This window comes from Rattus rattus, chromosome 2 (assembly GCF_011064425.1).
Source record: "Rattus rattus isolate New Zealand chromosome 2, Rrattus_CSIRO_v1, whole genome shotgun sequence".
NCBI classification, from domain to species: domain Eukaryota; kingdom Metazoa; phylum Chordata; class Mammalia; order Rodentia; family Muridae; genus Rattus; species Rattus rattus.
The window spans coordinates 197,613,413-197,638,392 of record NC_046155.1 but is presented as its reverse complement, the minus strand read 5'-3'; the positions used below and the strand labels follow the sequence as shown (position 1 = coordinate 197,638,392).

General features: G+C 42.0%; 1 protein-coding gene across 1 annotated transcript in view; it reads right to left on the bottom strand.

Moving 5' to 3' along the window:
* The window catches only part of LOC116893526 (nesprin-1-like), a 136,239-nt gene that overhangs the window by 78,228 nt on the left and 33,031 nt on the right, over nt 1–24,980 (bottom strand). The window contains 9 exon segments of the mRNA XM_032895251.1: nt 572–691; nt 3,587–3,688; nt 9,744–9,953; nt 10,474–10,629; nt 11,051–11,182; nt 13,048–13,204; nt 15,262–15,371; nt 16,159–16,293; nt 22,686–22,877. Of these exon segments, the coding sequence (XP_032751142.1) occupies nt 572–691; nt 3,587–3,688; nt 9,744–9,953; nt 10,474–10,629; nt 11,051–11,182; nt 13,048–13,204; nt 15,262–15,371; nt 16,159–16,293; nt 22,686–22,877 (1,314 nt within the window).

The following is a 24,980-nucleotide window of genomic DNA, read 5'->3' as shown; positions in this document are numbered from 1 at the left end:
TTCTTTCTTTTTTTCTTTCTCCCTGAAAAGTAATGGAAAAGTCTGCATGCATTCCAAACCTTGTGAGTTTTGTTGCTGCTTTGGAATTGAACATTTGTATTACATTCCAGCATGCATGGCAGATAAACTTTCATTTTGAAACCCATGTTCTAAAAAGTCTTACCTCGAATATTTATTCTGTTAAACCATTCCTAGAAATATATTACAATATTAGATGAAAATCCTTTCACCTTCAATTTTACTAGGTAGGGGTCATAAGGACAATTATATTTTAAAGAGCAGGAGTAAATAAATAAATCCTACCCCTGAACTATAGCATGATGTTTAGATATCTCTCCATAAGAACACGTGTCAGAAGACAAATATATGGATGCTAACTGCATGAGAATATAAATCATTTTAGTGTATTAAAAAAGGCCAAAAGAAAAATTTTGTTACTTCTAAATAAAAGTCGAGACCTAAATGATGTGACATTTGTTCAAACAAATTTCCAAGAGGCTGATGGAAACGTTTTCTTGATTTTCAGTTAAGATGGGCCACTGAGGCTAAGCTGCCTCACTGGACATGGTACCTGGAGCTTGGAGAGTTCTTGCAGAGCGGATTGATCCACTTGCAACTTGTCACCCCGCTGTTTCAACTCAGAGATTCCACCATCGAGCTCCCTCAGTCCCTCTTCCGCCTGTTGTATGGCCTAGGTGAGAGTCACAATATTTTGTTCAGATTCTGAAGAGCAACTCGGCTCCACAGAGCATTTTGACTTTTAATTTTACTTCTACTTTCAAAAATTATTATTTTTCCCCCCTCGGAGCTGAGGACCGAACTCAGGGCCTTGCGCTTGCTAGACAAGCGCTCTACCACTGAGCTAAATCCCCAACCCTCAAAAATTATTTTTAAATACATAAGAAGAGACTAACTTAAAAAGAAAACACAAAAAGCATCAACACATACTACTGGAAAAAGAGCAGGTCCTTTACTATACTATACCTCAGCTTTACTAGACAAGGTGGTAGGGCAGAATGAGGGAGGAAGCTGGGAGAAGAAAGGCCTCCTTCAACAAGGAGATGTGTAGATAAATCACCCTACATTAGAAGCAGCCTGTGGGACAGCCTGTGAGTGAGGTGTGTCCCTGAGATGTCTAGAGGACCAGAGAGCTTCCCAAAAAGCAATAGAGCATTGCTGGACATTGTGCCCAGTGAGGCAACGGGTAAGTGTGAGGAGAGTCTGCCAACCAATGGTTGTTCCTCACTGTAAAGGGGCAAAGTCAATTAGCAAGGGTTAAACTGGCTGAGGCTTGTCTGCCCAGTGTGAGGTCTCTAGGAAGAGGAGACCTTGCCCTTTACTTCAAGGAGCTGACACTCTTGTCAAGATGCCAGTAGAAAATAAGCCAAATCGCAATAGAATTAGGTACTAAAATTCATATGCAACTCGTCTCCAATAGAGGAGGGTGTACCAGACCAACGACCCTGGTCTAAGTGGGCTTTTGGAAGACCTACAACCCGGTTGCCCTTGACAACGAGAGGAGTCTGGACTCCAGATGGCAGAAGAAACACATGCCCCCTTTTGCCTATCCTGAAACCTCTCTGAAACAATATCAAGTATTTGCTTTGTTTGGAGTGCTTTCCTCCATAAATCTGCTGGGGCAAGGGAAGAGGGAAGACAATAATACCAACAAATTTTCAAAGTTAGAATTCAGATAAATCTACAAAATTTTACTAATGCTGAGAAAGCTGAATTCTAACCTAGTGGAAGAACTGTACCACCCAGTTTAGAGCTCTGGGGATCTCGGTAACTTGGAAGACAGAGACAGAGAACTGATGAAAATCTGCTGAGAGGATAAAATCCCTATCCCTGCTCCATGCCACACTGCCTTTCCTTCACAGTTGAAAGACTCAACGTGTATTTACTATGTGGAGAAGAAAAGGGGGCTTTTTAGACTAAGGGGTGACAGATACAGCAGTAGGCTTCAGTGTTGGGTTGAAAGGGGAAAGTTGGAGGAGGTGGTCCATGCCTATAATCCTGGAGGCAGCTCAACTGCTAGCAATACCCTGAGGGGAACAATAGGGAAGGAGGGAGGAGGGGCAGGGAAGGAGGCAGGGTAGAAGGGGAGGAGGGATGGAGCAATAAAGAAGAAAACAACAAGAGAGGAAAGGAGGAAGAGGGAAAGGAAAGGAAAGGAAGAAAGTGGGGTGTAGAAATCACAAAGCATTGTCCACAAGGCCCCCAAATCTCCTCTGCTTCAGGAAAGGCTTTGGTCTCTCCTCTACTGTCCAGAAAGAGACCGAGGTTCATAAGACCAACTGAAAAAGCTTAACAGCACTTGTCCAACAAATGGCCCAATGAACCAGTATCCCCTCAAAATTGTCAAGTTTCATCCTTACTTCAGGTTCCCCTTTTAACTATTTAATCCCCCAGCCCAGATATTCAGACAACAGAAAATGACTATGAAGTCAAGAATATCCAACATGACCAACAGAGATGATTCAGCAAAGAATTAAAGGAACCAGAGGGAAACACATTATATAAAAAACAAAACAAAAAAACCCAACCAAACAAAACCTTACAACTACCAAACTGTCAATATATCCATGTATATTACAGAAAAGAATGCATTTGGTTAAAGAAAAGGACAAGGTGTTACCAAAAGAGACAGAAAGAAAAAGATCTCTTGAAAAAAGTAATCAGGAGCAGTGGACAAGATGTGAAGTATCTCACTGAAGGGAGTTTCACAAGGGCAGGCAGATGAAAGGAAGAAATAAAAAGAATTAAATAAATTATTTGAAAATTTTTCAAAATGAAAAGATAGAAATCCAACCAGAAGAGCCTACTGAGCTCTCAGTACAGGGGATAAAAATAGACCCTCCTATTTTTATCTTTAAGACATGCAATTGTGATATTTCAAACCCCTGGGGACCTCTGGGAATTAGAAGGATTTTGGGATTTCTCAAGTGAGCATGGAAACAAGCATCTACAAATGTTGAGAAATTTATTTCTGACCCAAAGTTCTATAAAGAGCCAAACAATAAAGTAGGAAGAGCACAGAACACGACCATTTTCAGGGATGAGGAGGTGGCTTGGTGGCTAAAGGGATCTAGTGGTAACCCTAATTCAGATCCCTAGGGACCACATAAAGCCAGACATGACAGCAGCCATCTCTAATCAGAGTGCTCCCACAGTGAGGTAGGTGGAAACAGGACACCTCAAAAGCTCACAGGCCAGGTAGCCTGTACGTTCAGTGGTGAATACCAGAAGAGCCTCCTTCAAATAAGGTGAAATTGGGAACCCATGCCTGAGATTGTCCTCTTTCTTTCCCACATCATGGAAACATGTCTGATGTCATTTTGGGGTAGCAAATTCCTTCAGAGCAGAAGATATCACTGATGTCACTTCTGACCTCACATCCTATCGATATTATAGAAGTGACCAAGTCAGTACCATTGGGAACTTTATGTAAACCCAGCATTGAAATCCAAAATATATATTGAATAAAAATACCATAGTGTGGCACTGATCAGTTAAAAAATATTTGACATCCCATAGTAAAGCAGTGATCTATATATCTGCTGTTCTGGGACATGCCTGAACATACCTGTATCTGTTCCACAATGGGCTGTTTGCACATGTTTGCCAGCTTCTGCACAATGATATAATTGTTGTCGGCTAACGATGTAAACAACACCTTCAGGTCATTCTGAGGAAGAAAGCCGTGGAAAGACAACATGTTAAACACAGGAATAAAATGGTTACAAATATCACGCAGATTCAAGGAGATGATTCACAGACAGCCTTCTGCCTCTGAGTATTATATAGCAGTTTCCTCCAAGATTTAAACCTTCTAACTTCAGGGGGAAACTGGTTAGGAAAGCAGATGTTAAAAGGATGGTGAAATAGTAACATGTTCTAAGAGGAGGTGAAGGATTCCTCTCTATAAGGAAACACATTAAGACAAGGAAAAAAAAAAAAACCAACTCAAAGAAGTCCCTGAAACTGAGTAGATGCACTAGGCCCCTTCTTTACCCCAAACATATTTAAGCAATAAGAGCTGATGGGTTGGGCTTTGGTAATGCATCTGTTCCATATTTCTAAAAGAACTCCAATAAAACTCACTATTCACCAAATTGACCTTACATTACTCTATCCTTTATTTCCCAGTGGGTAAGTAGGCATTTGTTCACATGTCCCTGGAATTCAGTCACACAACACCCTAGGAATTTCTTCCATGACCATCTACAGACCTCTAATTCTGAAAAGGCTCCTGTCCTTTATATAAAACCATATTGTGATAAAGTGTTATATATAACCAGCACATGTCCGCATGTCCTTCCAGATATACTATTTTAAATAGATATAGATATAGATATAGATATAGATATAGATATAGATATAGATATAGATATAGATATAGAAATAGATAGATGCATGTGAATGAAGGTATCCAGGAAGGCTGGAAGAGGGTGTCAGATACCCTGGAACTGGAGAAACAGGTAGCAATGAGCAACTTATCATGGGTGTTGGCAACCAATCCCAGTCCTCTGGAAGAACAGCATGTGCTCTTAGCTGCTGAACTATATCCATAGCATGTTTTTTTTTTTGACTTTTTAAAAAGTATGAAAATCAATGGTATCTATGTATACCAAAGAGACAGAAAACGGCATTCAGAAAACAAAAGTTCCCAGCTGAGTCTTATGTCCATAAACATCATTCCTCTAACTATCCAGCACATTTACATTGAGTGAGACATATACAAGGAAGAGATAGCCACCCAAATTCTTATACTCATTTCAAAGGGCACCGGGTGCCAAAAGAATAATTTAATTATAAAAATGCTGAGTATTCCTAGAAATATAAGATAATAAGGTCTTTTCCTTTTCTTTCTTTTATGTTTTTATTTTTCTCGTTGTTGTTTCTGTTGATTTATGGCACTCAGGTTGAGCCCAGAGCCTCTGGAATGGTAGGGATGTGGTTTCTCGTGGAGGTACCACATCGACTCTCTGTTTCAATTTCTTTTTAGACAATAGTCTTCCTAAGACAGCCAGGCTGCCCTTAACTTGCAATCCTTCTTCCTCAAACTTGAGAGAACTAAAACCAAAGGCATTTGCCACCAGGCCTGGCTCTGTCACGAGTAACAAACGGGGTGAGGGGTTGATTGGTCATCACAGGTTGAAGTGTAACTCATGGCATCCTCCTCAGTGAGGAATTGGTCATGGACCAAGACAGCTCTTTCCTCAAGCAAGAATATGAAAATTGAGTTTCCTCTGAGGGAATCACACTGGGGAAACACACTTCTCTTAAGGGGAAGCTACATGCCCAGCAGTAGATGGGCAACAGAAAGTGGACTCAACAGCATCTCGCGAGGTTCTTGTCTCATAATGTTGTACCAGGGCTTTTCCTTCTTTTTAAAAAACTTATCATATATATGACATAATTTTTTTCTCTTTCTTCATACCCTACATGGCTTTGTGTATACATTATGGCTTCCAGGTTAAAGGTTTTATAGGATTCCTGAATGTGCAAAATAGGTCTCTTTCTTGTGTCTTCTCTTGGGATTTTTGTTTTCCATTTGTGTTGTCTAATTCTGATGCGTTAGCTTTTGTTTTATGCTTTCTACTATATCATATCATATCAATCATATATCATATAATATTCCCACAGAAACCTGTTTGTTCTCAAATGAGAGACAGAAAGGAGATGAGGGAGAAATGGTAATCTGGATCTATTACGTGAGGAAAACTCTATCTTCAATAAAGGGAAAGAAAATGTTGATTTATTCTTGCATAAAATTTGTTTAAATTGGGGTAAAAAGAATGTATGCAGGGGCTGCTGGAGAGATGGCTCAGGGGTTAAGAGTACTTCCTGCCCTGGCAGAGGAGTCGAGGTTGGTTCCTACTGACCACACGGTCTCTTTTCAGCTGTCTCTAACACCAGTTCCAGGGAATCCAGGGCCCTATTTTGATTTCTTAGGGTACTAGTGTTATACACACATACACGCAGGTAAAACACCCATACCATAAAATAAAAGTAAATGCAAGGCTAAAAAGCAGAACAATGTATAAAATGGGCAAAAAAATTGAATGCTGTTAGTATGGTGAGTGCTGTAGTGTATTTTTTAGCATGCAAAATTTCCAGGGCTTGATCACTAGATATGATAAAGAAGAAGGGAGAGAGGGAGGGAGGAAGACAGGGAGGGAGGGAGGGAGGGGGTGAAAATGGGAATAAAGTGCTGAATGTGTGAAAAGCAGCAGTTGTCACTAACCAAAACCCAAGCTGAGCTGAAGCTCAGCAGCTAGCGAAATAGGAAATCATTCTGAGATACTGGAGAAATCGTGGGTTTTTCATGAGTTCCAGCTATGTTCCCATTACTCAAGAGCATTCCAAGGAGAGGTCATGGGCTCTTAGAATTACCACAGGGACTCTTTAAAATAAGTCGTTTGAATAGAACGAAAGCAAGGAGTCCTAACCGTTGCCCATGGCGAGGGTATTCTGTGTACTTCAGAAAGTCCATCGGTGTCTACGTGTACTTAGGGTTGTGTCAGTTCACTTCATCTTTAGAACAGGTGAGTAGAAGTAACCTAACATGGGTTAGAAATGAGGTGTGTGTGTTTCCTGATACCTGCGCTTTGTCTTTTCAGTAGGGTGTTTCCCCTGTGTCCTACTTAACATATAAGAAAACACAGTTGTTATTACTAGAAGTCATGGTAACTAGGAAAGACTAGTCGAGAGAACAATAATATGATTCATGGAAAAATTACTAAGAATTGCAGACCAGTGCAATGGCTTCTTTATGCTTATTGTTTTCTTAAGAATAAAAAACAAGAAGGAATAAATCCAAAGGATTCAACAAATCAATTATTATTATGTATGTGAAACAGCAGTAAATATGAAATCAGCATATAATAGATATATAACAGTTATTACAATTTATTTCTTTCAGTTGGGGAGTAAAGAGAACGTCAACATCTGAATTGTCAGTTTTTGTTTGTGAGCTGGCCACCAACAAACACATAGAAACTTCTTGGCCAAAGAAAAACAGAGAATCTGATTTAAAGAGGAATTCATGATTTGCATGTTATTTCCATGCTTAGTTAATATTTTCCTGTCACCGGTTATAATCATCAAGCTCTAAACTGCTGTAAGCATTAACTTGGTATAAGCAGCTAGACAGAAGTGAATACACCTTTGAGAGGGTTACAATCGCACGGCTAAGCAAGCCCCTTGTGTGGCTTATAGGCTAAAATGCTGTAATAATCTGCCAGTTTTCTTCACAGACAATACATTTTAAAGAATGAAAATTAATTTTTCATACTGTAATGGGCCTGGTGACTTTCCAGGCACAGTCAGTATGCATGCTTATAACAACCAGAAAAATCAACTCTGCTTTTCAGATTCCGAGTAGATTTCTCTCTCCTTGTTCTATACCACGCATTCTAACAAGCACAGATATGAATCCCACCAAGGCCATTCTCCTGTGCCATAGAGTCACACAATCAGATGACTGTGACTCTTCACATGCGTATCTTAACTCCGCCCATACCTCCAACAAAGCGTTTCTGGCCAGTGGCACTGCTATCTGCCGCCTCCTTTGTCTGTCGAGGCCTCCAGATGTGCAAGCCAGCATTCTTGGGCTCCTTATCAGGCATACTTTCCCTTATGCCCCACATCCAAGTCCTCACCAAGGCCTTTCTACTCAGAATGAACCTTGAGTCAGTCTGCTAGTCTCTCCTGCTCCCATACCATGCAATGCAGAAGTGCTCTCTTAAATCTCTTCCCACCTCTTGAGTGCTGAGTAAGCCTGGAGAAGTAATGTAAACTTTCCACTGATTTAGATCCTTTCTCTTTTTAACACTACCCAAATACTGAAATACGATAATGACCAAAGTTGTTGAGTACTTGTTATGTATTAGGATATACTGAGAGCATCTCAAAGAGTTTAACTATTGAAGCCTTACAATATTTTGAGGCAGGGGCTATGGGTGTAGGTGAGGACATAGAGGCTCACGGTAATGAAGCAATTAAGATTAATATGGCAAAGCTGGAATTTGAAGCACATGGCTGTTGAGAGAGGAGAGCCTGGGCTACTTGGTGACTTAAAGCCCAGTCTGTAGGATTGGTTTTATAACTAAGGACAGCAAATAAAGCCAACAAAATAAACTTGTTGGCTTTAGGGAACTTAGTCTTAATATTCATTCTGTTTGAACAACATATACCTAGTAGGGATATTACAGAGATTTAAAAATGAGTCATATGTAATATATTCATGTTATGTGAATATTATATTCATATTATATGTGTGTGTGTTTATTTCATGTATTGTGCCACAGTACATGTGTCAAGGTAAGAGGATAATGTGGGAGTCAGGTCTGTCCTTCCAGCAAGTTGGCTCAGGGGAATGAATTCAGGTCTTCAGGCAGCAAGTTTCTTTAACATCTCTCCATCCCTCATTTCTACTTATAAGATTATAGATTATTTGAAAGTGGTAATGATCTGTTCCTTTATATGACTATCTAGAAAGTTCCATGTTTCTTGGCAAACACAACATTTGATACTTCATAGTAACTTTTTTAACAGATCAAAAATTACATCAAATTCTTCCATTTTTACTGAAATAACTTCCATTGGAATTAAGTATTCTGAAAAGGGTCCTTTTTATTGGGCATGAAAGACATCAATGTTAAAAGTGACTTTTCCATTCTTTCCAGTGACTTGGGACAGAAAAGGTTTCATAAGCACAAAATTACATATCTGGCCCTGAGAATCTCAAATGACAGTAAAAAGTAATAAATCTGAAGGGTTCAGATTGGAAAGTAGTGTAATAGTTTCCAATGTAATTCTGAGAGAGAGAGGTAGAAGAAATTAGACCACAGCCATTTCAAAAGTTTTAAGTAGTGAGTTTTGGGGTGTTTTCTATATTCTGGCACCTCCTGCATGTTCTTTGGTAGCAAGAATTAAACTCTACTATTACCAACTGGAAATTACAATAAAACAATACTTAGCTTTTATTGGTTGAACTTAAACTTTTATTCAACTCTTAGTTTGACTAAGTGGTTTTTCAAACTTCCAAGTTCTAAAAGCATGAAACTTGGCTTTCTAAATCTTTAGTTCAATCCACCTGGTTTTCTGCAATGTTCTAGCTCTTTGTTATCCATTAAAAGTGTTTACAAGATGGGCTGAGAGATAGCTCAGACACTAAGCAAACACAAAGACATGAGTTTGGTCCTCCAACCCCTGGAAGGAGCTAGTTATAGTAAAGCACCCTTGTAATCTCCAGCCCTGGGGAGGAAGGGAATTCACTAGGCAGCCAGCCTACCTTAAGAACAGTGAGTCACAGATTCTTTAAGCTTCAGAACAATGTGGAGAGACCAGAAAGATGGCTCAGTGCATACAGGCACTTTCCACCCAAGTGTAATGAGCGTCTTCCCCAGAATTTCCATTGTAGAAGGAGGCAATGGACTCACATGAGTTGTTCTCTGACCTCAACATTCATGCTTCCCACCCCCTTATACATATATTGGATAAAGAAATGAAATAAAAGTTAAAATGAATATAAGGTAGATGATTCCTGAGGAATGACCCCCACACTTATGCACACACTACATAATCACCCACACATGCATGTGCATTCACACACACCCTCAGATACCCCGCTGCAAACATGCAACACATGCAATGAATGCTTGGAGGATACTCTTTACTGATGATTAGGGCTTTTCCTTGAAAATGGTCCAAACCCTTTGCGTCCTCTCATTTACCTGGAAACTGAGGACTTGCTGGAGTCTTTCCTTCATCTGATGACATCGCTGACCCACTACTGAATCCAGCAGGGATAATCTGCCCAAAAGACAACCCAGAGTGTCTTCGATAACATCTCGGTTGTCACTGTCCTCTGGGAATGCTTGGGAAAACAAATTCTTGTTCTTATCCATTTCTTCAGACATTTCCTTAATGTCCTTGGCAAGAGCCTAGGATTGACAAAATCAAGCTTCACCTCATTGTTTGGACTTCTGTGAATCAAGTTATTGTCCCCTGGGAACCATTCACTTAGCAATGACTGCACTGACACAAGCTGAGTCTCTTTTGGGAACTTCTATAGATCACAGGTAAGTTGTTCTAGCAGAGATTTTTCTCAGAGACTTTATATCAGTAGAAAATAAAAAGTATGCATTGTTAAAAATTAAATTAAAAAAAATAAATTCTGGTTAGGTATTCAGTCCTAATAGCTTGGGCTTCATCCAGCGAGGATTTGAAATGCACAATAACTCAGAGTTCTGTGTTTCTCCTCTTCTTATACTCACACTAAAAAGTTATAAAACTTTCTATGCTTTAAAATTTCTGTCCCATACGACGTTTCTTGGAGACACATCACAGCACTTTATTAAGAGCTGTCTTGTTCTTGGTGTTCTTTATATATAAATATAATTACCCGTTACTAATTGTAATTGCTTTGAGATTTCAGGCACAGACAGAAATTGTCAGCCTTACCTCTTGGTTGAAGAGACAAACTTCTGTTTGTTCCGGCAAAAGTGCTGTGGCCACAAATAAATGCTCCTCAACGTCATCCAACCAGGTTGAAGTGGCTGAGACTCCGTCATATAACTTCTGCTCCAAGTGAATGTTCTGTCTGTCTGTTCCTCCACTCTGGGGGGTGCAGGGAGGTGGACACAGAGAGACACACAAAACAGATAAGACAATCCATTTCAATCCAGGTATAATGGTACCCACGTACAATGACCCCCAACTCTTAGGAATTGAAAACAGGAAGATGAGGCAGTTGAACTCATCCTCAGCTAAGAAGCTAATTTGAAGATAGCTTTGGATACAAGAACCCTACCTCCAACCCTCCACTCCCAACTCCTCTTTAGTTAAAAAATAATAAATTTCAGTATTTTTAAGAACCATAGAGAAGCAAAATGAGATTCAGCCATTAGCATCTTTAAACCCCAGGACTAGTGCTAGGCCTCAAAAGTCATGGCCAGAGATGGAAAAACTTTGCAGAGAACACATGAACCAGTCCCAGCAAGACAAAACCAAGACAAGGACAATGATGGCCCAGGCATACCTGTGATGACACCTCTCCGAAGGCCTGGCTCAGTCCATCCAGCAAGGACGTCACTGAAGACTTATCTTGAGTCTGCGCTTCCCCTCTCAATGGTAGCACTCCTGACAGGAGTCTGTTCGGACTGCTATAAAGCTGCAGGCAAACAGGGAAGGCTTACGTAAGAGTAGATGAGCCGTGCACAGTTTTCTAAGCTGGAGGTGCACACAAAGTAGGTCATTGGAAGTCTTGGCCAGAGACATAGGAGTCTTACAATACACCACGTCACTACGTACGGTGGCCAGATCCAGTAACAACCATGAGTTTTAATGATGGGATAGAAACAAAAAATGGTAGAAATACCTGAACTTTTTGCCACAGCTACCCCGAAAAGGTCTTCCCAACTTTATCTCTGTCTTTAGGGAAATAATTCATCCTAACTATCTGCCAGACACCGGTCTCCTTTCTTTGAGTATTCACCTCTTCTAACTGCTTTTAGAATCCCTCTGTGAGGACCATCATCAGTGCAAACATTCAAATGCTTTAGAGATGTCACCAAGGAAACTCAGTTTGGGGTTAGCAATGTCCTCCTAGCTCTGGGTTTGAGAAATGTTTCACCAGGGGTGTAAGGAAGGGTTCTATTCAGGTCAAGATAGGAGGTCGTGCAAAAGACATAGAAAATTAGTGTCAGGGTGAATGTGATTCTGGCACACAAAAAAAATAATATCCAAGAACGGAGTGCTTTCAGCCAGAGCTGACAGCAATTCCTGCAGACTGGTTGGCCAGAGGAATGCAAAGAGGCAGAAGGTGAAGCCTGCCAGGGGTTTTTGGGTAATGGCTCAGTCAGAAGAAATGCAACAATCTGTCACCACAGACCGTCTCCTTTCACTTACTCCTGTCATGTTACATCCACTTTGCTCTGCCTGCCTTGAAAGCTCCCATCCATCTCTGTCCAACTACCACCCTTCATCTCCTACCTCCTCTATCTTACATGGTCCTGGGCCAAATATTCTCCAGGATCAACAGTAAAGACCCCAGGACTTACCTCATTGGGAAAAAATGCTGTCCTATAGTGAGCTAGGAGGGCATTGCTAACTCAAAACCAAGCCCTGGGACTCTGTCCCCAGGCCCCCTCTGCCCACAGCTGCTGGAGGCGTACCTGGGTTCCTGGCTTACTCGTTACCCCTTTGAACTCTCAAGTTCCTCTGACTTCCCCTTGGTTTTCAGCTTCTGCAAAGACTGAACTGATAATTATTACTTTTCTGGAACTTTCTGTTGCCTTGGGTTTTGCATGCCTGCTGGAACCAAGCCCAATATCGCACAGTATCCATCCCAGGAATCAGCCGGTTAACTGCCCTGCTTGACCACTGGCTTCCCTTGTTTTCAAGACCCCTAAAGCTCCAATATGTTTCTCATTAAAACCTCCTGAAAATATTCAAGACTGGAAGTGACTGTGGAAAGTGGGCTGACCCAGCAGTTAAATTTCAGACTTGTGGAAATCCTCTTGACATGCATGTCCTTGGATGAAACCATAATTTTCAAAGTTGAAAATTAAATTGAACTTCTATGGTTTGTGCTAATTAAAAAATCAGACATCATCTTTGGGGAAAATACAGAAATCAGATAAATTTCTATGCACAAAGACAAGCATTGTGAAGAACGTGGGGCACGTCTTGTGAAGTAAAATACAAGATGAATAGCTGGCCTCGTACTCATTCAGAATTGTATAATGCACCCGTTATACAATTCATTATAGAATTTCAGAATATATTAAAAATACAGATTATTATACAGGTTTACTCCCTTAGCATAATCTGTGTATCGCTTATATCAGCTAATATATGAAAGCTAAATTAGGCAGAGCATGGAGTTCATGCTTGGAATCCCAGTCTCCAGGAGGCAGCAGTAAAAGGATCAGGCAGCCCTCAGCTACATAGCAAGTTCTAGGTCAGCCTTTGTTGCAAGAGACCCTGTTTCCCAGGCCCAAAGGAAAACAAAAAAATAAAGAAAATGTTTGATACCATTTGTTCTTGTTCCTGTTCCAGAATATTCTGTAGAAGCTTCTGCTTGGTACTAAACTCTTGGTGTAGACTTTCCCACTTCGCTCTCATCTGGTCTTCAGCAAATGATTTTGCCCCTTCCATCCCCAACTCCTGGGATAACACATCAGGTTTTTCACTATTAGAAGAATAAACAACAGTCTAAGTTTACAATGTGTGCAGAAGAGAGAGAGAGAGAGAGAGAGAGAGAGAGAGAGAGAGAGAGAGAGAGAGAGAGAGATGAACCTATTTGGTATTACAGACCTGGCCTCAAAATTAGAACAAGATTATCTTACTCGTGGGCTTATACCTTAAAAAAGTAAAAGTTAAAATAGAAACACTAAGGTTGCAAGCACATTTTCTTCATATGTCTAATCACGAACACAGGAATATTAAAAACACATTGAAAATGGCTAAGTATGAAATAAACTATAGTATGACCATAGACTAGGATCCTTTGATAATCAGCCTATCAATTGGTTCAACACTGGAAAATGGTAGTCTAATGTGAACTTTTACCCTGAGGGGTACATGGGACGTTTGGGACACACAGAAAGCTAGCACAGCAGGACAAATTTCTTTTTACATGAATTTAATACTTGAAAGAGCAACTAAAGCAACTTGTAGATGTGTATCTGTTGTCTGGGTTCTAGCCAATACTGAAGGCCAAGGAGAAGGGAGAAAAGAGAAACAACAGCAACACTTTTTTAAGCACAAGAAACTTGCGCAAGATTCCCACAGCTCTTTTGTGGAACCGACTGTCTGCCTAGAGGCAGCACTAGCTGTCTTCTTCGGAAAAGCAGAGAGTTTTCAAGCCTTAAGTAAAAGGCTTGAAAAACTATGAAAGATGTGTGAACGCCTTAGAGCTGTGAGCAGGTAGAGAGAGGGAAGACAGTCCGCTCTGCTAGCCTGGAGAAGTGTCTGCCTTGTTTGGGGCTTTGCTGCTGATGTATTTTAAAGATCTTATTACAGATCTTTCTAAACATGGCGGGCAAATGTTTTAACTCTTCCACAGTTTGGGGGTGAGTTAAATGCAAAAACTATGTACCCCTTAATATCCATAATATATTGACACTGAGAATGACCGGTGCCAATGTTGTCTAAATTACAAATCACTTCAGTGACTACATCTGCTATCTCCAGTGATCCAATGAACAGGACACATTGTTTTAACTCACATTGTTCCTTAGTTTCCACATATATGATTTCTGATACCAGGATGTAATTTTGTTACATATTACAGGTACATACAATTTTTTTTCTTGATGCTAGTAAGTACTCTCCTGCCTTTTCAACTATTTGACATTATAAATAGTATGTTATAACATCTTTCTAACAAAAAAAAAAGTGCTTCAGGGCAGGGCAGTCCTGGCACACACCTTTGATTCCAGCACTCGAGAAGCAGAGGCAGGTGGATCTGTGTGACTTTAAGGCCAGCCTGGTCTACAGAGTGAGTTCTGGGGAAACTAGAGTTACACCCAGAGAATACCTGTCATGACACCCAAAAACAAAAGAAAGTTTCTCTTTGTATCATGATCAAAGCATTTTGTACTGATGGTTGCTATTTTGTATCCCACCTCGGTACTAAGCAAGCCAAGACCCCAAGGAGAATGGCTCAAGACACAGCCATATCCCATCTGCTACAGTCCTTTCCACCTTGCAAATAAAAACCTCCTGTTCAGAGGTTCTCCCCCTCGCTTGTCTATTCTAATATTTCATCTTTCTGCATGTAAGACTTTTGAAATGTCCACTCCAATCCCGGTCCCCAGGATAAAAAACCTTTCAAGTAGAAATAATTGGTAGAGAGCTGTTTGGAAATCATACCACTTAGCCCACATATACATACGTTTCATTAAAGTTTTTTTTAAAGAATATTCTGCAAGGGTTCTTGAGAGGAAAACACTCTGGTTAGGTATAGTCATCAGCTGGAAATATCACAGATTTGATAACACATTTTTCATTTGACTCAGAAAATGACTGTCCCTGGGTATAGATAAGCTGGACATCCAGGAAGGTAAATGACCAATGGCCATTTTCCTATCTGCATGGCAAAATGCTTGGCAATGCAGGGGCATTTAATATCCTCAAGTAAATGAGGGTTAGTGCCTTGTGTGGAAACTGACTATGGTGCGAGGCATACCGTTTTTCAAATGACAGGGAAACACAAGAAGAGAAAGTTGCAGCTTCAAAACATACCCAAGGCCACCTGAGCCTTCTGCGGTGGAATGCTGGATTAGAATCTCCTCTCCACGGCTAGCTACTGAGCGGAGGAGGCTCTTCTGCTCAGCCAGCTCCTGTTCGAACTCCTGCACAAACACAAACACTAGGGTCACTTCAGAGAGCCGTTGATGGTCATTGTCACCATCACTGTTTTCTATCTACAGAACATAAGGAGGATCTAATAGCTGTAAATCTGAGCATGGCTTAGGCAAATTCTCTTGCTCTGGTTAAACAGATTGAAAAAGCAACAAGAACAGAAAATTTTGCTGGACAACGGTGCCCCCATGTGGTAAAATACATCCCTTCCTTTCAAAGTCAATGCTGGCTGGGACTAGCCAGGACTCCTTACAAACATCAGTTCGGGACAGCATGCTTTATTATCAGCCCATCTGGTTTGAGCTCATTCACAGTAAACAAGTTTGCACTGTGACAGGAGAGGACGCTTATGTATGTCTTTTTACAGAGTTAGTTTCCTTGAAAAAAAAATCAGCAGAAATCATTTGTATCATAGCCATTTACAGTCAGATCTAGTGAGGAAGTCTACTAGAAAGTAAGAAACACATTTCATTTCATTAGGGATAAAATGTATTTCAGAGTTTTGCCCATTCCCAAAGGCCTTCCTGGAACATTTGTGTTACAGTAAAATAGATGCAAACATTGCGTCAAAGAACCATTGAAGAACCACTGTGTCAATGCTGGGGAATACCTGGGGATGTTATCCAGTAGAGCCCTCCCCTGGCCTGGGTTCCATTCCCAGCATTGAAAACAGAACAAAACAAAGCTCACATCAACAAAAACCTACAGCCATAGAAATACCACCCACAACCTCCACTCACAGCAGAGCTGCCTAGAAGAGGGTGGGAAGTGCTTTACCTTTTGCTGCTGGAGGCTGCTCTGCCGCTGGTGGGTCCGAGTGGTGCGGGCTTGAGCCAGCCATTCCTGTACTCCGGGACTCTGAGTCGCCGTGAAGTCAACATCATTCTCTTCTTTCTCTTGTGTGACTCCCTGCTTTGAATAAGATGAGACAGGAATCAGGGGCCATACTGACACATTATTTCTCTGCCAGTGAAATGAGCCGGTTTAAGCAGAATATATTATATTATATTATATTATATTATATTATATTATATTATATTATATTATACAAAATGCAGGTTTATTGGGAAGCTGCTCTGGGACAGGTGAGTTCTCTGGCCTCGAGGAAGGAGGACAGGGAGAAGGGAAGGGTAGCCCAGCCCCTGGGCTGGAAAGTCAGGGATGGGGAGGGGTTTGCCAGGTAGGGACTGAAAGACAAAGACGCTAGGAGAACCTGGAGGCCAGGTCTGCTTTGGTACATACAATACGCACCTCAGTCCCTAGCCCAGGGGTTGAAACTATCGGTAAGAAAACCTCACCCCACTGGAAAGACAACTCCTTTGCTGTGGTTGGTGTAATAACTTCAAAGCACCATTGTTTCAAAAAAAAAAATGATAGTAACACAAGATTTTGAAACTTTTGAGAACAAGAAGCACTTATAAGGAAGCCCATTTTTTCCAGAGTAGTCATCAAATATTACTCTAAATTTTTTTCACATAGAAAACCCAACCCTTTAATAAACTTTTTAAAGTTACACAAATCTGAAATGTTACCCAGATAATCATTACATGTCAAACTTTGCTGTCCTTCCTCTATAAGCTTTACCCTGCCAACATTTCTCTCCAGGTCACAATGGTATCTATCAAAAATGGGTACAATAGCAAGAACTTGCTTCTCAAACAGATTTTTAGAAGGTTACAAACCAAGGAGATCAACACCTTCGAGAAACAGTAAGTTCATGGTTGGGTTCAGGTTTTAGAACTCAGGAAGAGCAAGACATGATGGTCAATCCTGGCTGTCAACTTTGGCATGGTGCAGGGTCCGTGGGAGAATAGGGAGGCACACTTCTCCATGTGCCTGTCAGGTCATGAGGGCTCTGTCACAATCCACAGTTTTAATCCACCCATGAATTCACAGTCTAAGTAGAGTATCGAAAGGTGGTGGAACAAGGCAAAAAGCAGTCCACCTATGGGAAGAGGGCCATTGGCTGCATGAAGGGTACTTTCTCTTTCCTTGTCTGAGTTGAAAAGCTTTGCCTTTCAATGCCCTTAAGCCAGGATGTCTTTGCCTTGCCTCTAACATTAACAGTGGGTCATGGAGTCAAACTTCTGAAAACACAGAGCAAAACTAAGTCTCTCATCCCTAAACTTGTTTCCATCCTTTAGTCATGGTGCTGAGACACTTAGTAAAGCACAGCAAGGGCTTCCAAGATGGCTGACATCCTCTGCTCCCCCCACTTCCACCCGCCCCCAGCCTAGCCTCGTCAACATTGTTTTCAAGAGGTACAGGAAGTGGTCAACCACGGGAACAATCTCCGGGGCACTTTGAGAGGCAGAAAGCCTTTTCTTACCCCCATCCCCAAAACACCGCACTTGTAAGAAAGCAGCACTAACTGGATTCAGGGGCTTAAAAAATAAAATTAAAAAGGACATCAAGTTGGGAGAGGTGTTATGAGTGTTCTGGGGGCTGCTGAGGAGGGGAAAAGGAAGTGGGCATGATGAAGACACATTGAACACTATATGTGTTTGTATACGTATATATGTATAAAAGTTTCAAGGATTAAGCAAAAATGTAAAAAGCTGAAAAAATTAAAAATATAAAAAGTGATTATAAAATAAATGTATAAAGACTGTAGATTGTGGCTCCAAGCTGCACCTATGAATCCCCTAGGCTTGAATTAATTCTTGAACTCTGGATTTGTGAATGTCTGCTATTCCGAAAGAGCTAATTATATACATCTGTATAATAAATAATTCCCAGTGGTCTGGAGGCAGAGGCAGGTGCATCTCTGTGAGTTGACGGCCAGTCTGTTCTATATAATAAGTTCCAGGATAGCCAGGGCTACACGAGAGAAACCCTTATCCTCTGACAGCCGCCACCAGCAATAAATAGCTCCTGTCCAAACAGGAGTTCTTCACTGCCATTAAATTTAGCACAATAACCAAGCCTACCTTCTTGCATGCCAGAACTTAGGAGGCAGAAGCAAGTGGGTCTCTGAGTTCAAGGTCAGCCTTGTCTACAGACTGAGTTTCAGGACACCCAGAATTACGCAGAGAAACCCTGTGTGTGTGTTTGTGTGTGTGTGTGTGTGTGTGTGTGTGTGTGTGTGTGTTTGTGTGTGTGTGGTGTATGTGACGGAGGAGGGGGAGGGGTACAGTGCAGGAGAATGACATAATAAAGTGTCAATTAACTGTGGGCACAGTGCTTGCCATCCTTTAAATTTAAAAAAAAAAAAATCCCCCTGGGAGTTTTAAAGGGACTTGGTGTGATAATTCCAAGTGACAAAGCCAAAACATGCTGCTTTCTCCCTCTACCCCATGACCACCCCTGTCCCCCACCAATTCCTTGCTGCTTTGGGAGTTTGGCTACCAAAGAAAGCAAATGAGTGGTTACTCATCGCTCAGACAACCTTCCTGCCTTGTTATTCCAATGGGAGGTCAAAGGTGACCTGGCCTCATGCTTCACACGGAGACCAGTAGAGGAGGCTCAGTTCAGAGTCTGAGTATGTGAAGAGATAGAAAATATATATAAAAGTAACTGAGAACATCAGCATGAAGAGGCCACTGTGGCTAGAGTCTGACGAGGTGTCTACCTGGATGTCTTGCTATCAACCCAGAGACTGACACTCCTCTGTCCCTTGCCCCACCCCCAAGTAGGAAGGCAGATAAGAGTCCACCATTCCAGTTTAGCTAGTTTATCGACAGAGGCCTGCCTTTTCACTGAGTTCCTGGATTCTAACTCACTGCTCCAGGGAGAGAGTTGGTTTTCTATGCTTGCGTTTCCTTCCTGCAACTCTATGATTCATGATTGTGTTGGCACGGGCTAGAGTCATCCAATAAGAGGGAGCATCAACTGAGAAAATGCCTCCATAATATCAGACTGTACACAAGCCTATGGGGCATCTTCTGAATCGGTGATTGATATGGGAGGGCCAACCCATTGTAGGTGGGCTAGCTCTTGAGTGCTATAAGAAAGCAGGCTGAGAAGGCCATGAAAAGCAAGCCAATAATCGGCCCTCCTTCATGGCCCCTGCATCAGCTCCTGACTCCAGGTTTCTATCCATGTAATGTGGTTCGGGATACATAAGCCAAACAAACCCTTTCCTCTCCAAGTGGCTTTGGTCATGGGGTTTCATCACAGCAATGGTAACCCTAAGGCAATGGTGGACTGATTGAGATGACAGACTATGTCTTTGTCTCTGTACCTTGGGGTGAGTGCTCTATGGTGAAGCAAGCCATCAACATGTAAAAGGCATAGTCTACATCCCTATGTGAGCTCCTATGCTCTGGGCATGTACTTCCTTTCCTTTGGCAGCAGCCAGGTTCCCAACTGGAGAACAGGTAGAACATGTGAGTGTCCTTGGCCTAGAAGATGCTATTTGTATCCGGCAGCTCGTTTGGAGCTGGTGACTCATCACACCTTAGTCACTAAGCATCCTTCCTTCCCAGAAATTCCTCCCAAAGATAGAGTGGGTTTCTGGAAAGTAGAGGTTTCGATAAGTGGAGTTTTAGCACAAGAACTGGAGATGAACTCTCAGAGGCCCTGGTTCATTCAGGCAAGGGAGAGAAAGCAGGTTACATGGAAACTTTGCAGGATGAGGACACAAGACAATGACAGCTCAAGGAGTCAGCACACCAGATGCAAGTCCCCAGGCACAGCCATCTCAGCTGCCAAAATACGCGTCCTGGCCATGAGCTTCTTTGCCTTTTCTCTTGGGATCCAGGCCACTTTCTCTCTGCTTTTTAATTCAACATTTGTTTTCCAGAACTCATCCAGAAAATCCCTTACACACTCCTCACAGTTCAAAGAACCCACTCACATTTCTACGTGAGTTATTTTCCTTGGACTTTCAGTGTGTCTTTCAAATCACCAAAGAAAGGTTGTGCTTGTAAAAGACTGTGATTGGAATGTGAGCCCTCAGAACCATTTACACACAGATGGACCTTCGAGTTCTAAGAATTTATGTGTCTGACTATGCAAAGTCCACAGCGTGAGACTAAACAAACAAACAAACAAATGCACGAAAAACTGTCACTTAGACTGTGGTTTCTGTCTTGTTCTATTTGATTTTTAGTTAGTCAAGTTTTTTGACTCAGTCATTTTGAAAGATAAGACTTGGCCCTTGGAAAGCAAAAATGATTAAGAATCTAGTTCATACTTCAGTTCTTTCCTCTTGGGACTAAGGTGGTCCTGGCAGGAGGAATACAAGCCTGCAGATGACAGTTTTCCCTTCTGCCAAGGGAGGAAGACGTGGGATAGTTTCTGTTACCAGAGACTCTTGGTGGAGCATCCAGGATGCTTATTTTGGAAAAGTAGGGCAGTCATTGCCTTTCTTCCTGGAACATTCCTTGAAAGAGCAGTGAGACCCTGCAGATATAAACCTAAGACGAACCATTTCTTCATAGAGCTGTTAGCTATTCATATATGGAGAACTTTACGCTGCTTTCATTGGTGACACTGTGTGAAAATGACCTGAGTTCCTTATGAAGACAGACAGCTTGTAATTCAAGAGATTTTTTACAGTCCTTAGGTCTGCGTTCCTTCATGTCTATATGTCTATCCGGGAGAAATGGAGACTGCGTCTTCACAGTAAAGTAAGTGTATAACAGACACTCCACTCCACACACACACGCACGCACACACACGCACACACACACACACACACACACACACACACACATATATATATATATATATATATATATATATATATATATATATATATATGGCAGCACCACGAAATACAGGTTAGGAGTGTAGCTCAGGGTCACAGTAAATGCTGAGATTGGCAGGGCATGTGATTCTGGTGTAGAGAAAAAGAGGAAAGATGGGAAGGTAGGAAAAAAGAAAGAAAAGAAGGGAAGGGGTGGGAAGGTGACTAGAAGGGAAGGGGAAGGGAGAGAGAAGGGGAAGGGAAGGGGAGGGGAAGGGAGAGAGAAGGGGAATGGAAGGGGAGGGGAAGGGAGAGAGAAGGGGAAGGGGAGGGGAGGGGAGGGAAGGGGAGAGGAAGGGAGAAGGAGGGGAGGTAGAGGGAAGAGAAGAACACCTGTGCCCTTTGCCCTGTGCCCTGTGCATTTTGCCCTTTCCTATGGCTATCTGTTATTTGACCTCCAGCTTCTGTCCCAGTCCAACTGTGGGCATAGGCTTACCATGTCCTTCTTCTACCCCACACAGTCCAATGGCCTTTCATATTCCTCAGTTAAGATCAAAGTCTCTAAGTCACCTATGATGCTGTCTTAGGCCTCTTGGTTGGCATTGGAACCTAATCCCTACTGTGATATTAAATGGAAGGACTGTGGGAGGTAGCCTTACTGCAGCTAGCGTTGTTATAAAGGAGGTCTCAGCTAGCCTCTTCCTCCACTCGAGGACACAGGGGAAACATGCCGTCTGTGGACCAGGCAGAGAACCCTCACTACACTGAAGCAGCTGGCCGCTTAATCAACCTTCCCAGAACCTAGAGCAGTGTGTATTGTGTTTGTGGTTTCTAAACCACTCAGTTTGAGGAAATTTTGCTATAGCAAACTAAGCTACTTAAGACACATTTTAATTTCACTTGTTTGTTATTCTACTCCAGCCACACCGGCTTTGGAGAGCCTGAGTGTAATCCCATCTGGCAATCTTCTTAACACTAGCTTCCCCTTTGGCTGGATTGTTCTACACACACACACACACACACACACACACACACACACACACACGCATGCACAAACACACACTATTCATTCACTCTTTCAGTATGTACAACACAGTGAGTTCCAGGAGGACGTAGGCCACATAGTAAGATCCTACTAAAGAGAGGGAGGGAAGGAGACAAATACAGTAAACTAAAAGTTCATGTATATTACCTATCACAACAAATTTAAATGGGTTAAACGTGCAAGAAAGTTGAGAGTTAGGCCAGGAAAACAATGCCCAGAAAACTCCAACAATGTAAAATAAAGTTGACAATAAGGAATCACAGTGTTCCTGTGGGAAGATTCATTGACCTGGAAGAAGGAAGGGCTTGAATGCCAACGCCACATCAAACAGCCTGAATACATCTAGAGTGGGGACAGTAAGAGGAATCCACAAGAAAAGCAAATTCATTACATCAGAACTTCATCCTCAGATCCACATGGTCAATCAATGCTAACTGCCTGGCTGGAAACCCAGACCCAAGGCAGAATGTAATTAGAGTCACATGCTTAAAAGTTACTGAAACCAAGCCCGTATATATGTGTATGTGGCCCTGACATTTTTTCTCCACCGCCACACTCGTAGAGATGTATGTGGTAAGTGTGTCACAAGCGACATGTCAGCCCAGGCTTCGGGTAGCCAATGCTCACCTGCATGTTGAGCTGTCTGTCACGCAGGGCCCTCTGCAGCTCCATGAGGCTCCCTTTGAGCATCCTCAGCTTCGAGGCTAGCTGCTCTGCCTCGTCTTTCGTGTGAGCCTTGCCCTCCAGCAGCAGGTTCTCACTGCGCACCGACAGCTGCGACAGGGCCACCACTTTCTGTTCTATTTCCACGAGCATGTTCTGGGAAAAACACAGCAGAGATGAAAGTCTCACATCTCACCAGCCCCTGGAGACTGCTTCTAAGCACAACCTTCCATAGTCACTTTCCACACAGGTAGGTACCTGCTTGGGGTGGGGTGGGGGGTCTATACTTTTTACCTTTTCTCTTCTTTCAGAAAAAGTAGATAGTTTATAATTAAAAATGCATTGGAAAATGCGTATAGGAAACACAGCCAACAAGCACACAACTCCATTATTAGTCCCATTATCTTAATATTAGATTACTAATGTTAGTGAAATTATCACACAACAAACCTCTTCCAAACTTCTTGTCAGTTTAAAAAGGAATTTCTTTCAAAACATTGATCTTGAAGACCACGCTGAGTACTAACTTGCAATCCTGCCTCAGCCTCCCCAGAGATGAAATTAGGGGATTTATGATACCATGATCAGCTTCTGTCCTCATCTTCTTTTTAAAAACATGACTCATTTTGATCTTATATTTAAAAATATTTTTCTCACTTCCAGCCCAAATATTGAAGTTTTTCCCTCCAAGGTTGCGACTCAACAGAAAAGAAATTATCTTTCATTAAAAGTAAGATCTTTTATGAAACTGTAAAAAAAAGACTAAAATAAATAAGTTGTTTTGTTTTCTACAAAAATTATGTTTTCCTTTGTTTTTTGTTTTGTTTTTTTTTGTTTGTTTGTTTGCTTTTATGACCTGAACCTCTAAACTCATTGGTCTGTGGTGGTTTGAATGAAAATGGCCCCCATAGGCTCCCAGAGAGTGGCATTATTAGGAGGTGTGGCCTTGTTGGAGGAAGTGTGTCACTGGCTTTGAGGTTTCAAATACTCAAGCCAGAACCAGTGTCTGTCTCTCTCTCTCTCTCTCTCTCTCTCTCTCTCTCTCTCTCTCTCTCTCTCTCTCCCTCCTCTCTCCCCCCTTTTCTTCCCCTTTCCCCCACCCTCCCTTCCCTCTCTCCTCCCCCTCCTCTCCCGCCCTCGCCCTCTTCCCTCTCTCTCTTCTCTCCCTCTCTCTCCCTCTCTCTCCCTCTCCCCCCCTCCCTCCCTCCCTCTCTCTCTCTCCTCCCCCCTCTCCCCCCTCACTCTCTCTCACCTGTCAGTTCAGATGTCTGCCTGCATGCCACCATGCTTCCCACCATGACAATAATGGACTGAACCTCTGAAACCGTAAGCCAGCCCCAATTAAATGTTTTTGTTTAAAGAGTTGCTGTGGGCATGGTGCTTCTTCACACCAATAGAAACCCCAAGACAAAGGTCCTAGTTACTTATTAACAACAAAAAAATGCTATTTTACTCTAGGAAACTAAGATTATTGTCATTCCATCAACTATATTATTAGATTTCACAGTGGCACATCCCTTTAATCCCAGCAGAGGCAGGCAGATCTCTGTGAATTTGAGGCTGGCTTGACAGTCTCAAAATGAAACAAAAAATAGACAAAAAGGATTTCATACCAAAACAATGCAAAACTTTAACTAAACTTGGGATTAAAAGGTGATACCCCAAGGATTACTTCTGAGAAATGAATATATTTCTGGGCACCATTGGTCTGGCATTGTGCTGAGGGTGCATAACACCTTCTGAGGTCCAAGAAAGTGTCTATTTTTGTTTTCTTTTAAAATCATTGGGCTGGAGAGATGGTCAGTGGTTAAGAGCACTGACTGCTCTTCCAGAGGTCCTCAGTTCAATTCCCACCAAACACATGGTGGCTGGCAACCATCTATAATGGGATCTGATGCCCTCTTTTGGTGTGTCTGAAGACAGCGACAGTGTACTCATATACAAAAAGTAAATAAATAAATCTTTAAAATCAAAAGACTTTGGGGATGCACACATCCCTGGGTTTGAGAGTCTAGGGATGCACGTGCCCCTGGGTTTGGTTACCACTATGGAACAAAGCAGTTGTGGCGGTGCAGAGCTGTAATCTCATCACTCAAGAGTTTGGAGTCTGGAGTCAGAAGCATACGGAGCTCAACGTAATCCTTGGCTACCTAATGAATTCAGGGCAAGCCTGGGCTACATGAGAGCTCATCTCAAAAGAAAAGAAACAGAAAGAAAAAAGAAAGGAAAGAAGGAAGGAAGGAAGGAATTCAAAGGAGA